General features: G+C 40.9%; 1 protein-coding gene across 1 annotated transcript; it reads right to left on the bottom strand.

Moving 5' to 3' along the window:
• Positions 1 to 12,985: 12,985 nt before the first annotated feature.
• LOC115189502 (metalloproteinase inhibitor 2-like) lies at positions 12,986 to 17,564 on the bottom strand. The gene is made up of 5 exons (XM_029748114.1): positions 17,177 to 17,564; positions 15,572 to 15,642; positions 14,136 to 14,238; positions 13,426 to 13,550; positions 12,986 to 13,279 (listed from the first exon to the last, which is right to left on the bottom strand). The coding sequence occupies exons 1-5, from the start codon at positions 17,304 to 17,306 to the stop codon at positions 13,106 to 13,108; spliced, it is 603 nt and encodes a 200-aa protein (XP_029603974.1). The 5' UTR covers positions 17,307 to 17,564; the 3' UTR covers positions 12,986 to 13,105.
• Positions 17,565 to 17,774: the final 210 nt, after the last annotated feature.

Here is a 17,774-nt window from a genome sequence, read left to right as displayed (position 1 = left end):
TTTCACGGCCAAGTCTACACTTGTTTTATTCGGCACATGTGGCAAATAAAGTTTGATTTGATTTTGTCGGTCTCTTAATTAAACAACAGGGAGGAAGCAGAAAAATCTGTTTTTCTGGCCTGCTACATCGGACATATAATCCAAACTTTTGCAGAGCGTGATTTCAAGATTTCAACATGCAGCTCACGTCTGACAGAACGTATACACTAGAGACAGTATCACATGGTGAAACAACAGCTTCCCATTCATTTTCAATGAAAGCAAAGCGGTAAAAAACAGACTGGCCAGGGACCATTGGGAGATGCAAGCATGGGAGAGGGAGCTGGACAGGGCGGGACTAAAGTTGGGCAAAGCTGATCATCAAGCAAATCTTTGGTGATATCGCTTGCGAGTAACCAATCGAACCTCACCAGAGCTTCCAACCCCTATTTGATTGGTTGACAATGGCTGTTGATACCTAACCCTATTTAGCATGCTTGTTAGCACCCACATGAGGGCGAAGCTAGCATGGCTAGGTGAGTTACCGCTATATAGTGTATCTCGGCTGAGTAACAGGATAAAGTGGCTCGCGCTCTGCTCTCCCTGACTAAACGTTACACATATTTTGTGCAGCTCCTACTGGAATTATTTACAGTTTGGTTGTTTTCAGTATCCTCTGCCTAATGGGACAACCACAGAGCAGGCTCAACTTGCCCAGCTGCCATAAAATGTCATAAACTGTCCGTCTTTCACTTAAACAATGGGGATGAACCAGAAATGTCAGTTTTAGGCTCCGCCTACTGGAATTCCTTATAGTGTTGTTGCTTTCTGTACAAAAAAAACTTTGGGGTAACTTTAGAGCAGGAGAAAAAAAATGTCACCACCAATCAGGGACCTGTGATGCCACCTCTTTGACCAATCAGATTCACAGAAATCACAGGTCATGTGGGTCGGGTGTGGAACACATCTTGTAGCAGCCTACACCTTAAAAAAAGTTAGAGTCGATGACCACGCCCTACGGAAATCTAATTGGCATAATACACAAATCTCCATCAAAATCTGTCTGTTCAAGCTAGAGATGTTAGTTTATTAGCATGGTGTGGTGGAAATTCAACACCAGGGACACCTGATGTTAATATTAAATGAATCACTCTTTATTATGATGTCTGGAGAGGTTCACAAACTCAATCCAAGCTTGATGAAAACTCTGCCAAGGGTATTCCCTTTCTGTCCTTATATAATGCTACACAAACAAGTCATATAAGCATGATTTACATTATTCATTATTAACATTGGTTCCTGCATGTGACTGAGTGATACCTCACAAGGCTTCTTCTCTCAAAGCTGAGACCTTGAAACTACGATACTCCTTTTTTGTTCCCAGAGCAATGTTCTGGGCGTACTGCTAATTGGTCTGAGGAGGAGGTCACAGTCAACTGCACGAACCAAGATAGAGTGAGAGGAGATGCTGTGTACAATTCAAGGCTATCTCTGCAGACAATAAAATGTTCCCTCACACTCCCTCCTTTTATCACTTCTATGGTAACGATTGTAACATTTTAATTAAGGTAATCATTAAATTATGGCTGAAACTATCCAATTAGGTTCTATCAAAATACTTCTATTAAAGTAAGCTAAATCAACACATAAAACCAGATAATTAATCATTTCAAACCCTTCAATCTAGTAAGTTATACAGTTACACACATGCTTCATTACACAATTTAATTTATGGAAATACTATCATCATAATAAAGCTAAAATCTACAGGCAAGGTTATACTTCAATCAACAGGAGTGAATCTATTAACAAGGGATCCGTAGACTCAGAGGTAAATAAATCTCTCAATGTTTAATCATTGTTTCCATAGCTCTTAACACAATCGGGTTGCATTGACATTTGTTCTGTATTAACTGTCCCTGGGACATCAAATAGTCAAAATATAAAACCTGTTGTTCTACTAATCCACTAGGGCCTTCAACTTCAAAAAGTTGGTGCTGACTTATCATCTCGATATTCGGTACTTGAACATTTACTTGGATCTACTTCAATTCTGGACTGGTGTTATTCAAACTATCGATTGAGTAAAAATAATTGGAAATTGCCAAATACATATCTTATTCATACCTCTGTCCCAAATTCTCACACTGTGTCCCTTTACACCCTGAGTTCAGTGAGTACCACTCACTTTTATTGGCAGCTTATCTATTGGTCCACAGGAGGTGTATCTTTAACCCAAACACCAGATGTCAGCTTTCATTTAATATCAGTCCCAAGGCTCAATCCCTCTGTTCATCATGTGGCCTTGTATTGAAACCTTATATTCTTCAAATTACTAAGATATTGCATTATTAGAGTGCTCTCTGAAAGCCACTAAAAACACATACTGTCAACACTCATGAAATTGGACATCAACTGATAGACCACTGTCTTTGTTACTTTCAAATAGGACCCTTCTACTCTTTGTAGGAAAACCCTCAACCACTACTGCTAATACACACAGATCACTCTCAAACAATGTTCAGCTTTGACCCCTTATTGTAAGGTTTAAAAACCAAACAATAAGAAAGTTGCCATGTTTGGAGGGCATTGTTGATGGGTTAACTTACAAGTAGGTCTGTGATGGTCACGAAATTTCGTCAGCTGGTGATTGTCAAGCAAATAACTGTGGGTCTAACGTAATTGACTGTTAATTAACATGAACACAATCAGCATCTCCTGGCTTCCACATATAGCCTACAAGCCACTGATGCAGATCTTTGGAACAGTTACATTAGAAAAAGTATAATAAATCCATGTAATATAGGCTACAGTTTCACATTAAATCCATAATTTATTTTAGACAAGTCTAAAGAAACATGAAATTAAGAAAATGTAGTCTAATTCAGAAGAACAGAATAGCATACTGGCTATGCCATATGGTTGTGGGCTGCACTAGTTAATTTAGCAGACAAGATTTGCTTGGAATTCCCGTGGTATTATTTTATATTATTTTATAGTATGAAGAATAAAATTGAACAAAGCTGAATAAAATAGAATGGATATTTTCCCCAAACGATTTGAGAGTGCGCACGTGCGGCTATTCTGTGTTGAGCGGTTAACAAAGAAATAGGTACTCCAATATACTTCATTTAGAGGTATTCATGTAACTTTAGTTGTTCTACAAACATTGGGCTATATGTTTTGATTTTTAATACATTGTAAGCTTGCATGATGCAACTCTAATGATGATTTGAAAAAAGTAGCTTGAAAGGCATGAGCTTTGCTTTGTTTTTTTGCGCAGGCTGTACGCACTTCATCATTCTCACTCACAATTTGAGAAGCTATTGATAATGCCTCAAATTTCCCGGTGGCATCCCCTTTGTGTGGCCATAAGGCACCCTAAAAGAATCCATGCCTTTTGCAGCCCTTCTCCCTAAATGCTGGCCGCTCTGAAGCACCTCTCATTGACACGGCTCTCCATCACGTGATCAGGTCTTTCTCACAGGCTATAAGTGAAGACAGACACATCTGGGACGCAACTGTGCACGTCCTTATCCAATTCCGAGGTGCATATTGAAGATATTGGATATGGGAGTACCAGTACCAGATCAATGTGGAGCTATATACAGGGAGTACCAGTATCAGATCAATGTGGAGCTATATACAGGGAGTACCAGTACCAGATCAATGTGGACCTATATACAGGGAGTACCAGTTCCAGATCAATGTGGAGCTATATACAGGGAGTACCAGTACCAGATCAATGTGGAGCTATATACAGGGACTACCAGTACCAGATCAATGTGGAACTATATACAGGGAGTACCAGTACCAGATCAATGTGGAACTATATACAGGGAGTACCAGTACCAGATCAATGTGGAGCTATATACAGGGAGTACCAGTACCAGATCAATGTGGATCTATATACAGGGACTACCAGTACCAGATCAATGTGCAGAGGTACAAGGTATTTATGTACATACATGAAGACAGGGTAATGTGTCTTGGCATCAGGATAGATAATAATAAGAGTATAATAAAGAGTAGCAGCAGCATATGATTAGTGTGAAAGTTTTGTGCGTGTAGTGTATGTCAGTATGTGTGGGTTTTGTGTGAGAGTCTACATTCAGTGTGTATATACTGTAGAGTCGTGTGGGTGTGCATATAGTCATTGCATGATAGGATCAATGTATGTAGTCCAGGTCACCAATTAATTTACTGTTTAGTAGTCTTATGTCTATTAATCAGTTTTATGACTTGGGTGTAGAAGCTGTTGGTCCAAGAGCTGATGAAGGGACTTTAAGGGTTACAGGGTTAGAATGACCCAAGTGTTGTTTTCTACAGAAAACCACAAAATTGTAAGGAATTCCAGTAGACAGAGCCTAAAACTGAACTTTCTGGTTCATACCCATTTTTAAGTGAAACATGGACAATTTATGGCATTTATGGCAGCTAGGCAAGTTGAGCCTGCCCTGTTGTTGTCCCATTAGGCAGGGAGGTTTTAACAGGAAATAACCAAACTACAAAGAATTCCAGTAGGGGCATCACAAAATCCGTTAGTTTTTTTACCTGCTACACTGGAAGTGTAACTTTTAGTCAGGGCGAGCAGAGCTGAGACACATGTATCCTATTACTCCAGCTGAGACACACTATTTAGTGGTAACTCACCTAACCACGCCAGCTTCACCCTCATGTGGGTGCTAACAAACTAGCAAGCATGCTATGTACATGCTACACATTGTCAGTCAATCCAGTAGGGGTTGGAAGCTATGGTGGTTTTGATTGGTTACTTGCACCATGACCATGACTGAGGGCTTGTAGGCCTGTTGTAAAGCAGGTCCTCACCAGACATCACCAGCAACAACGTCGCCAATGGGCACAAACCAACCGTCGCTGGACCAGACAGGACTGGCAAAAAGTGCTCTTCAATGACAAGTCGCGGTTTTGTCTAATCAGGTGTGATGGTTGGATTCGCGTTTATCGACGAAGGAATGAGCGTTACACCGAGGCCTGTACTCTGGAGCGGGATCGATTTGGAGGTGGAGGGTCCATCATGGTCTGGGGCATCATCGGACTGAGCGTGTTGTCATTGAAGGCAATCTCAACGCTGTGCGTTACAGGGAAGATATCCTCCTCCCTCATGTGGTACCCTTCCTGCAGGCTCTTCCCGACAGGACCCTCCAGCATGACAATGCCACCAGCCATACTGCTCATTCTGTGTGTGATTTCCTGCAAGACAGGAATGTCAGTGTTCTGCCATGGCCAGCGAAGAGTTGGATCTCAATCCCATTGAGCACGTCTGGAACCTGTTGGATCGGAGGGTGAGGGCTATGGCCATTCCCCCCAGAAATGTCCGGGAACTTACAGGTGCCTTGGTGGAAGAGTGGGGCACAAACCAGCAAGAACTGGCAGATCTGGTGCAGTCCATGAAGAGGAGATGCACTGCAGTACTTAATGCAGCTGGTGGACACACCAGTTAGTTTTGATTTTGACCCCCCTTTTTGTTCAGGGACACGTTATTCCATTTTTGTTAGTCAAATGTCTGTGGAACTTGTTCAGTTTATGTCTCAGTTGTTGAATCTTATGTTCATACAAATATTTACACGTTAAGTTTGCTGAAAATAAACGCAGTTGACAGTGAGAGGACGTTTCTTTTTTTGCTGAGTTTAGTACCAGAGCGTAAGTTGAAGCTTGAGCAGCGCAAGCCTCCTGTGGAGCCAGCGTGATCACACCCGGGTTTCATTGGAATTAATAGGCTTCCTTCCTGTTGTATAATTAAGAGACCGACAAGTTATGGCATTTCTGTGTGTAAACAACAATTTTCCCTTTTTCAGGCAAGTTACCAAAATCATTGGTTAACCAAGAAAGACTGCTGGTTTGGCCGATGGGAAAGTCCCTTTCAGACCTTATCAATCTCTGTGTAGGGTATGACAGTGATTAATCAGTTGCAAAACGATTTTATATGGGCTATAATGAGAACAGAGTTTGTCTAATCAGGTCACTTATGAAATGCATTAAAAAAAACTAGAAAAGGACATTTACTGAAGTAAATGTGGTGTGCTTGCTAGTCTAGAACTATTTATTGTGAAGTAGTAGTAGTAGTAGTATTGGTAGCTGGATTTGCCCGAAACATAATGCTTTGTATTTAGATCAAAAAGTGTATTCATTCAAGATCTTTTTTGCAGTATTACTTTAGTGCCTTGTTGCATACAAGATGCTTGTTTTGGAATATTTTTATTTTCACTGTCATTTAGGTCATTATTGTAGAGTCACTTCGATGTTGATCCATCCTCAGTTTTCTACCATCACAGCCATTGAAGTCCATAACCATTTTAAAATCCCCAATGGCCTCATGGTGACACCCCTGAGCTGTTTCCTTCCTGTCCTGCAGCTCAGTTCAGAAAAACGACTATCATTTATGTCTGGGTGGTGTTATACATAATCCACAGTATAATTGTTAACTTTGTTACCCATCCACCAATCACTGCCCTTCTTTATAAGTCTTTCAAAAAGCTCCCTGGTCTTTGAGGAACCTTGCAGATGTATAAGGAACAGAGGAAGGGTAATCACTCAAAAATCATGTAAGCCACTCTTTCAGTCCATGTCATTAATGTGATTGGTTAAGCCAGATGCTTTTCCTTAACCTAATTTAGACTCGCCTAAACAAAGGCGGTTAATACTTCACAACTATATTTTATTCATTTGTCTGCATTTTTGGATGGGGATTCCTATTTGAAATCTATTTCAATCCCGGTAACAAAACATGAAAAAAATCCAAGGGGTGGTGAATACACTGAACAGGTTGATGTTTGTCATGAGTCTTGTCCTGGAGGCAGACCTGGGCGATTTCCCCTTAGGACAGCTGCACAGTCACAATTATAATTCATGAAGGAAAAATTGCTTTTGTCTTAATTTAAGGTTAGCAGTGTGGTGAAAGTTTAAAATCAGATTTTAGGCCTGTGCCCATCTGCAATGTGGTACAAGATCGACAAAAAATGCTAACCTGCATTGTGAACTAAATCAACCAGGTTTACCATCTACGCTGCAGAGAAATTGATTTTTTTTGTCCTTAGTAAGATAAGCAGATAAGCCATTCAATTGAATAAAGCAGTTATAGTGAATTCAACCCAGTGATGTCAGCCAGTGTGGCACTTTGACCACTCCTGTGCTAATAAAATAATAATCCAACTGGCTGAATATGGCAATTGTATAACAACCAGTTAGCAAGATAACATCAGTTTCCTAATTCCATTAGCACATGAACACAGCATTGTGCATAAGAATTAACAGAATATTCATCCACTGAATATACACCAAGAATAATGTTCTGACTTCTAAAGCAAGGAAGAATCGAAGTGGTTTAAATTGGTCAATGTCATTACAGACCCAAACTACTAAAGGGCCATATTCAGTAGACAAATGTAGAATGTTCCAGATAGAAATGCCATTAGAGCCGACATGATTCCTTTCTTCCTGTCAGAGAAGACAATTTGTTCTTTATCTGAACTTTCTACATTGTGCGCTGTTGAACACACCCCAGGATTTAGGATGGCATTTTTCAGGAACTGTTCTATTTCTAAACAACCACATGGGCCAACACCACAGAACCATTTTGGGTTTCAATAACACCTTTTGTTCTTTTAAAATACTAGTAACAAATGAACAGCAGATGAAAAGTAATACTTAGAGCGCTATAATTTCATTTGTAGTTTATTTTTATTGCGCTTTTAGAAGGGACCAGTAAGCACTTTTAATTCATTTAAATCATAATATATATATTTTGTAATTATTGCAGGCATCTTTAAATCACAATGCAAATAGCCTGTAAACTAAAAGGTTTGTCAATATCCAGGAACTACTTCCAGGCACAGGAACCATGTCTCTTGATACAGGCAAGGTTTTGGCCGTTGTCAGTCCACAGGCACACATCTGTGGTGCTGATCGGACAGGGGAGGGAAGTGCAGTGGATGATCTGTGGAGCAGAGAGAGAAAGACCAACATCACTGATCATTAACCCAATACTCCAGCGCATGTGTTTTGCCAATGTGACCAGAGTAATATAATCCCTTTTAGATAATGTTCTTTGTAAATATTGGTGTACAGTAATATGACTATAATTCCCATCACACACACCTTGCAATCACAGCCACTTTGGTAGCGGTGAGTCAAGCTGTTCTTTTGTGCAGCACTCAAGTCCTCCCAGGGTAGATTATAGCCACACAGTGTTACGTACATCCTTCCAGTCTCCAGCTTACCTACAGACAGAGGAGAGTGAGTCAATGTGCTGTGGGGAAAACATGGTGGAGTGACATTCGACAATTCTGTGCTTCCATATGTGGCAATAGTTTTTGGGGAAGGCCCTTTCCTGTTTCAGCATGACAATGCCCCAGTGCACAAAGTGAGGTCAGTACAGAAACGGTTTGTCTAGATCAGTGTGGAAGAACTTGACCGGCTTGCTCAGCGTCCTGACCACAAACACTTTTGGGATGAATTGAAAGAGCAATTGCAAGCCAGGCCTAGTCACCCAACAACAGATCAAGCCTCCCTAATACTCTTGTGGATGAATGGTAGTCCCCGCAGCAGCAGATGTTAGATGAGCAGGTGTCCACATAATTGGTCATGTAGTGTACATGCTTTGTAAATGTCTGATTGTTGGAATAATAAAACAGCTGCCGTCTGGTTTGCTTAATATAAAGGAATTTGAAATGGTTTATACGTGATACTTAATTATATTTACTTTTGATACATAAGTACATTTAAAACCAAATCGACTTTTCCTCAAGTAGTATTTTACTGGTGGCTGTCACTAGAGTAAAAGTACAGATAATGGAGTCATGTTCCATTCAGCTTTGACAATTGGGTACTTTTTCCACCACTGCTAATTAGTAAGATACTCTCCTCACCTGGTTGTCTAGGTCTTAATTGAAAGGAAAAACCTGCAGAAACTCAGACCTCCGTGGTATGAGTTTAACACCCCTGCTTTAAGGCAACACATGAACACTTTGAAAGAAGGTGTAGACTTTATAAGCATTATAAACCTGTGTAAATTGTTATAAAGTGTAACTCCATGTACAGAGAATGTATTGTTTCTATAACACTTGTACAAGGTGAAGAGAATGGTTTAGAGTGGGCCGTGATACTGGGAGCATTATGTGAAGCAGTTTAACCCAATGAGTCCCAGTTTATGGACTTCTAATCCCTTTTAAAAAGTGTGTTTGAGCTACACACTTCTAGCTTGTAACGTTGGATTAGTCCATGTCTACTGCATCCGTTGGTACCAGCCATTAGTTTGTAATTAACGGGGGCTGAGGTAGAGGGAGGTTTGAGAGAAGGGCAGATCTCGAAGGGGCCAAGTGCAGAGTCATTTACAAAAACGTCTGTAGAGTCTGAATGGGTTAAGGTACTATTAAATGACATTTATGAAAAGCTGACACGCACATCTAATATTTTGCTCTATGACGCTCACAAGCTACACAAGTGTCATTAGAAGGTCAGGGTTCTTCTACATTGAAGACCATAGGAAATCCAAGGACAGTGTCTTCTTCAAATTGGGTTGCCTATTGTTTGTAAACCAAAAACTAAGATAATATCCAGGAGCTAAGACCAAGATTTATACCAGGACATTTGTCCCGAGACCCAGACCCAATAAGTTGAGACATGACAAGTTAAAGACTGAATTGATGTGGTCTCAAGACCAAGACCACTAGATCAAGAGTCCATGGGCCCTTTCTTCAATTGTAAGAAACTCAAGCACAGTACAGTATAGTAGGGTATGGTACAGTACAGTACAGTAGGGTACAGTACAGTACAGTAGAGTACATTAATGTAGAGTATAGTACAGTAGGATACAGTACAGTAGGGTGCAGTAGGGTACAGTAGAGTACATTAATGGAGAGTACAGTACAGTAGGGTACAGTAGAGTACAGTACAGTAGGGTAGAGTACAGTAGAATAAGGTTCAGTGCAGTAGAGTAGGGTACAGTAGAGTAGGGTACAGTACAGTACAGTAGTGTAGGGTACAGTACAGCAGAGTAGAGTACAGTACAGCAGAGTAGAGTACCTTACAGTAGGGTACAGTACAGTTGAATAGGGTTCAGTACAGCAGAGTTGAGTACAGTACAGTAGGGTACAGTACAGTAGAGTAGGGTACAGTACAGTAGAGTACAGTACAGTAGTGTACAGTACAGTAGGGTACAGTACAGTAGGGTAGGGTACAGTAGTGTAGGGTACAGTACAGTAGGGTACAATACAGTAGGGTACAGTACAGTAGAGTAGGGTACAGTACAGTAGAGTACAGTACAGTAGGGTACAGTACAGTAGAGTAGGGTACAGTACAGTAGGGTACAGTACAGTAGGGTACAGTACAGTAGAGTAGGGTACAGTAGGGTACAGTACAGTAGTGTAGGATACAGTACAGTACAGTAGAGTAGGGTACAGTACAGTACAGTACAGTAGAGTACAGTACTGTAGGGTACAGTACTATAGAGCATGGGTTTATTCCCCAGGGTCTGCCTTTTCACATATTGAGATAGCCTATATTAAAAGCAACACCAGAATGATTTTGTTGAATTTGAGGGACCTTGGAAAATGTTGTTTTGAAGCTCATTTCCAGCAAATCTACATAGTTTAACAAGACTCCTAACATATTTTAGATAGGCTATTTAATAATAATAATAATAATGATGGATAAGGGAAAATAAATTCCTGACCCGATTTCCCCAAATATGTTTAATTATGATCATTTATTTGAATCATACATACTGTATTTTTTTAGACAGAAAGTGAACAGATCAATTGATAGCAGCATAGCAACACATTGTATAAGATTGATGCCGTGTTCACATGCTAGTCAGAACTAGGAAACTCTGAAATATTTCACTTGCTAACTGGTTGTATTTAATCACGTGCCACGTTCAACGAATTAGCAAGTTGAATATTTCAGATTTTGCTACTTCCGACTAGAATGTTAATGTGGCATACTTCCCAAGGAAAGTCCAATTTCTTTGATTCTTCAACTTCAGGTCATAGCTCAGCTTCTGAATGTCAGAGACAAACCAAAGATATTCCCATGTGCATCAGAGTTGCAGTACGCAAAAGTACAGTACACTAAAGTAGAGCACAGTACAGTACAGTATATTCCAGTACTGTATGGCACGTTGTAGATTTCTATGTTTTGGCCAAATACATTTCAATGTTTGGGCTCTTCGAGGGTTGGAATCCCCCCTGCTGCCTATGCATCTCAATACTCTACACGGGGTATGGTAGTAGGTGCCAGGCGCACCGGTTTGTGTCAAGAACTGCACACTCCTGGGTTTTTAATGCTCAACAGTTTCCCGTGTGCATCAAGAATGGTCCACCACCCAAAAGACATCAGCCAACTTGACACAACTGTGGGAAGCATTGGAGTTAACATGGGCCAGCATCCCTGTGGAACACTTTGGACACCCTGTAGATTCCATGCCCACATGAATTTAGGCTGTTCTGAGGGCAAAAAAAGGGGGTGCAAATCAATTTTAATTTTGATTTGCACCCCCTTTTGTATAGTGAAAGATAGCCAGCAATATGTTAAGTCAAAATTGTCCAAACCGAATTGGTCACAACTGCAACAACAATTGTTGCAGTTGTGACCGTTTCGGTTTGGACAATTTTGACTTAACATAAAGCTGGCTATCTTTCATTTGGACAGATGTACAGTACCAGTCAAAAGATTGGACACACCTACTAATTCCAGGATTTTTCTTTATTTTTACTATTTTCTACATTGTAGAATAATAGTGAAGACAAAACTATGAAATAGCACATATGGAATCATATAGTAACCAAAAAAAGCATTTAACAAATATATTTTATATTTGAGATTCTTCAATGTAGCCACCCTTTGCCTTGATGACAGCGTTGCACACTTGACATTCTCTCAACCAGCTTCTTGAGGTAGTCACCTGGAATGCATTTCAATTAACAGGTGTGCCTTAAAACAATGTTGAATTTATTTCCATCTTAATGCGTTTGAGCCAATCAGGTGTGTTGTGACAAGGTAGGGGTGGTATACAGAAAACAGCTCTATTCGGTAAAAGACCAAGTCCTTATTATTGCAAGAACAGCTCAAAGAAAAGTGAAACGATAGTCCATTACTTTTAGACACCGTCAGTCAATCCAGAACAGTATTTTTAATTCAATAGTCTAAACCAGTTTACTATTAAATACATTCCAAACCTTATATATACACACACACAATTGAATATTTGCATATTACCAACTGGTGCTGAAAAGGAGACAAATATGCATGTAGTCGGGCACCCGAGTGGCGCAGCGGTCTAAAGGCACTGCATCTGTGCTAAAGGCTTCACTACAGACCATGGTTTGATTCCAGGCTGAATCACAACTGGCCGTGATTGGGTGGCGCACAATTGGCCCAGCATTGTCCGGGTTAGGCCATCATTGTAATTAAGAATTTGTTCTTAACTTGCTCACCTAGTTAAATACATTACATAATATTCTGAACGGTTCTCCATATAGTCCACCCACTCGGCACATATCAGTTCAACGTCTAGATTTCATTGACATTTGGTTGAGTTGTCAATAAACAATGAGTCAGGTAACAGGTGACTTCTCAAATCCAAAATCAGTTTCACTTTGATGCAACAAAGTGTTTAATTACATGGAAAACATTGCCCAGTGGGTAGTGAGTGAGGGGAAAAAAATAATTGTGCCTTAAATGTTCTGAAACCGCCGACAATCTTGGTCAGCAAGCGTGAGGGTTCTCAGAAATGTAATTAAAATGCATTCAATGTGTGGAAGGGAACCACACCTGCATTTGCTAATGCCTTCATGTATATAACATTCAAACATATTGTGCCCAGCTGAACATGCCCCAGGTTTTAGGATGGTATTTTTCAGGAATACTGTTCTAGTAAGAAACACCCGTGTCAGCCAACACTGAGATCACCCTTTTGGGTTTCAATAACACCTTTGGTTCCAGATTAAAAACAGACAAGCACAAGAAATGAACACTTGGAGCGCTACATTTGAGGAGTACATTTTTATTGCACAAGAAGTGACCAGCTTTTAAATTGCAGGCATCTTTAGTCAGGGAGCAGTGAGAGGAAGGCCTAAAGAGTTTAGGAGTCTTCAATATCCACGAACTACTTCTTGGATGGAGCCATCCCCCTGTACCAGGCACAGGACCCATCACTCCTCTTGAGACAGGCAGAGTACTTGGCCTGGGGTCCGCTTTGGCCATCGGCCAACAACCAGTCCGTCCAAAGACACTCATCTGGGGCGCTGACGGGACACGGGAGGGAAGAGCAGCGGATGATCTGTAGATCAGAGCAGAGAGAAAAAGATCCAGATCACTGACTGATCATTACCCCAATACCCCAGCTCATGTGTTTAGCCAATGTGACAGTGAAAATTGAACAAAAGTGGTGTAATGTAATTTCACTATAATTCCTGTCACACACACCGTGCAATCGCAGCCGCTTCGGTAGCGTTGAGTCAAGCTCTTCTTTTGTGTGCCATTCAAGTCCTCCCAGTACTGAATAAAGTCACACATGACTATGCGCATCCTGCCATCAGTATTCATCCTGCCTGAAGACAGAGAGAAGACAGTGAATCAACCTGTGTGGTAAAAGTCAACCCCAGATGCTGATCAACCCAGATGCTGATCTTAGAACCGTTTCCCCTTTTTCCCCCACAAATGGTTAAGATTGGAATTGGGGAGGGGGAACAGATCCTAAATCTGTCCCTTAGGGAAACTGTACCCTGGAGCAGGAAGACATACCGCTGCAGCCTGAACACTAGAATGTATGGTAATAAATAAGTGATGCATTAGTTGTAAACATTTAAATTCATAACATTTGGTATTGTAAAGCGTAACTTGAAGATCCAGGCTGTATCACAGCCGGCCGTGGTTGGGAGTCCCATAGGGCGGAGCACAATTGGCCAGCGTCGTCAGCGTTTGGCCATCAATGCAAACAAGAATGTTTAACCGACTTGCCTAGTTAAATAAAGATTCAATTAAAAAGGTTAAAGATTAAGTATTTTCTCTAAAGCAATTGATTTCTTGTACAAGATGAAGTCAATAGTTTAGAATAGGCCATGATGCTACAAGCTTAGGTTGAGCAGTTTAACCAGTGATAGCAATGAACTTGGGTAATGTAGTGAGATCCACACCTGTGAAGAGATACTCCTTGGTGAGTTCCAGAGTCACGCCGCACGAGGCTGAAGAGGATGAAGTGAAGATGGTGTGGATAACCCGGTCAGGACCTTTGAACATCTAGCCAATCACAAGGAGAGAAAGGAAGATCTGTCAAACATTTACAATTTGGAACCTAACTGACTGCAGCTCAGGCACTGTCAGTCTTTCCTAATTCCCTCCCTATACCCCATCCCCTCAGCCTTTGATGTTTGCAGAGCAACAAATATTTATTAATCTAACCTTTATTTTATCAGGGTGTCATAAAGAGACCAAGGTATTATTAACAGATCCCCGAATTACAAACATCAAGTTACAAAATGTAAGCAGAACAGTCAAACAATTCTGACTCAACATCACATTTTGAAGATCGTACCACAAATAATGCTAAAACATTTCAGGCAGATTCATCCAACTCAGTAGAGACCAATGGAATATCCAGAGTCAACCATCCTTATCTGAGACAGACTAACTAAAATGTCTAAAGGTCAGTAGTAATTTTAGGCACAGTGAGTTTTAGTAAAATGGCTTTATAAATGAAAATCTGTGTCACGGTTGTCGTCGGTTAATTAAGGAGGACAAAACGCAGCAGGTATGTGCAGGCTCATCTTGATGTTTATTTAACTTTCCAAAATGAACGTACAAAAATAACAAAGAATGCGAAAACTAACGAACAACAAACAGTCTGGCAAAGCCTAAGGCTAAACACAGAACAATCTCCCACAAGAGACAAACAAACCCACCCACATATATGGGACTCTCAAAGGCAAATAGACAACACCTGCCTTCAATTGAGAGTCCCAACCCCAATGAATCCAAACAGAAACAGACACACTAGACTCAACATAGAATTCATGAAACTCATCCAGTGCCCAAAACCCCTGAATACTAAATCAAATGCCCTCCTAACTCATACAACACCCAGAACCACATAAAACAAATACCCTCTGCCCCGTCCTGACCAAACTACAATACTAATTAACCCTTCTACTGGCCAGGACGTGACAATCAGGCAATTTATCAACCAAATTGACAGAGCCAGCCAACTTCCTGGTTGGGAATGCAGTGATGATTACCAAACCCCCATCATCAGTAATAAAGTGCAGTGCATTATGATAAACTGCATTTAAAAGCTTTAATGAAATGGCAGCTGCATTCATATAGATGTCACCATAGTCTAGGACTGGTAGGAACGGCGACTGAATAATGTGCTTTCCAGCAAGAGGCATGAGCCATTTCTACAGAAGCTCCTTTTCATACGATGGAAGCTCCACAACTACACTGCTTATGTCAGCCCAGATCTGCAAACATTGAAGGGTTGGAGCCCAGGGGAAAGGAGTGAAGCTGTCAGACTGGGGTTCAGTGGGCTTCAATGTAGGTAGGAACAACCACTTAATAAAAAGGCTGATCATACCTTGATCTGTTGGACGTCATAGTTGGTGTTACCAGACACAGCTGTCACTCCAACCACCTTTGCCCTGATCACTGGAAGAAAGAAACTTGGTTTACTGACATCACCCATTTTCCTTTTAATGGTCAGTCAGACACTGATTGTTTGAGGGTGTAATGAGATCTAAGAACAGTAGAAACCTTCACAGACAAGATTTTACAGTCATAAAAACGTTTGTGGATAAGTTCACATAGTTTGGGCTAAACAAAACGAGTCCGTTTCCCTCCAGGTCCTAGATTCCTAACTCTGGTCACCTGCCATTAATTCAACACCTTGGTTAACCATGCTGCCCCACTTGGTCTGCAGATGTTGTCTATCATCATCATCATTAGGACCAGTACACCACAGTAGTACTTGTTGCTTTTATCACTGGAATTACAGTTTGTTTTGCAGACATCCTGATCTAATGAAACTACAGTAGAATGGGTTTTTACTAACAGCTTTACCAGCTACAGGACATCACACTCAAACCATTTGGCAGATGTTTGACCTCAAGATGGCGCCACAGCCCTGCAGAGCATATGCGTTTCCTTCATGCAAGTACAATTCAGGTAGAGATCATTCATTTTAATAAGGAGCACATGAAATTAACTCTCCAACAATAGTGACAGTTGCCAAATCTTAATTTAATCATCCTGTTGCAGGGATTTTCCTGCACATCAGGAACTGCAAACTTGTAGTGTATTCAAGGTTTAAAAAGCCAACTAAAGTTAATCATTACCACTTTAAAAAAAATGCCAGACATGACTTGCCCCAATGAAAATTATATCAACCCTAACAACAAAAAAATCCATTCACTATAATCGCATAACAATTCACGTTGCTGCAGGATTATGTTCCTGATGCGTGAAACTGGCTCAAATTAAGATACGGGATCTGTAGCCTACCACTATTTATTTAAATAAATAGTCTACACCACAACTGAATGCCTTGGGTTAAATGTAGAAAGAAAATGTATTTACTTAATTGTAGCAATTCACCTGTAGGCATAATGTGTAGGCCTAGAAGCAAATATACCACTTGGTGTAGCGGGGTCTCATCCAGGGCTACAGCCAGGGCTCTCAAACCCTGTTCCTGGAGAGGTACCCTCCTGCAGGTTCTCAATCCAAAACCAGTTGTAACAAACCTGATTCAGTTTATCAACCAGCTAATTATTAGAATCAGGTGAGCAGATAAGGGTTGGATCAAAAACCTACAGGATGGCAGCTCTCCAGGAACAGGGTTGGAGAGCCCTGGCTGTAGCCCATCTTACTGTTGCCTACTTAATTATGTAAATATAATGATCATGTCATGGTTATTATTATAACAAACATTAAGAACTCTGTGGTCATGTTGCGCATTGATACAGTGTAGTAGCCCAGTGGTTGCCAACTCCAGCCTTCGAGTACACCCAACAGCACACTTGTTGTATCCCCGGACAAAAATACCTGATTCAACTCATTGAGGGCCTGATGATTAGTTGAATCAGGTGTTCTTGTCCAGGGCTACAATAAAAATGTGTACCGTTGGAGTAACTCGAGGACCGGAGTTGAGAACCTGAGAAGTCAGAAATATTGGCAGTTTCCTTACCGACGTCTGCGCTGCAAAAAGCCTGTTGAAGATGGACAGGAGCGCATCTGCAAGCTTCTGCACTGTCTTCGATCCGCCAAAGGAACAAAACGACCAGAGTGATGAAACAACTGCTTATAGACCAAGTCATTTTGGAAAATATCTATCAACTATCTATCGCGTAAGATAAAATGTTTACTCCAGGAGCTAAAGAACAGTTGTATTGTAAACCACACTAGAACATTCAAAGATGTTCCCAGACAGACTAACACCTAGAAATCTGTTTTCCCTTCGATGTAATCAGCCCGTTTTATTGCAGGCTGTGATCTCCTCCCCAGTCAGAACCAAGCCAGTGGTAGGCTGAGCGTTCTATTAATCCAGAACCATAGCAACTCCATTGGGGAAAATGCCCTGCTTAAAGGGACAACCACAGAACAGGCTCAACTTGCCCGGTTGACATAAATTCCATAAATTGTTTGTCTTTCGCCTAAACAATGGCGATGAAACAGAAATATCCGTTTTAGGATATGCCTATTTGAAATACTTTTTTAAACACCTGGGGCAACTTTAAAGCAGGCTCAACTTGCCCAACTGCTCAGTTCACTTGCCCTAGGCCCCT

This window comes from Salmo trutta, unplaced genomic scaffold (assembly GCF_901001165.1).
Source record: "Salmo trutta unplaced genomic scaffold, fSalTru1.1, whole genome shotgun sequence".
Classification (NCBI taxonomy): Eukaryota; Metazoa; Chordata; class Actinopteri; order Salmoniformes; family Salmonidae; genus Salmo; species Salmo trutta.
This window is presented reverse-complemented; position numbering and strand designations above follow the sequence as displayed.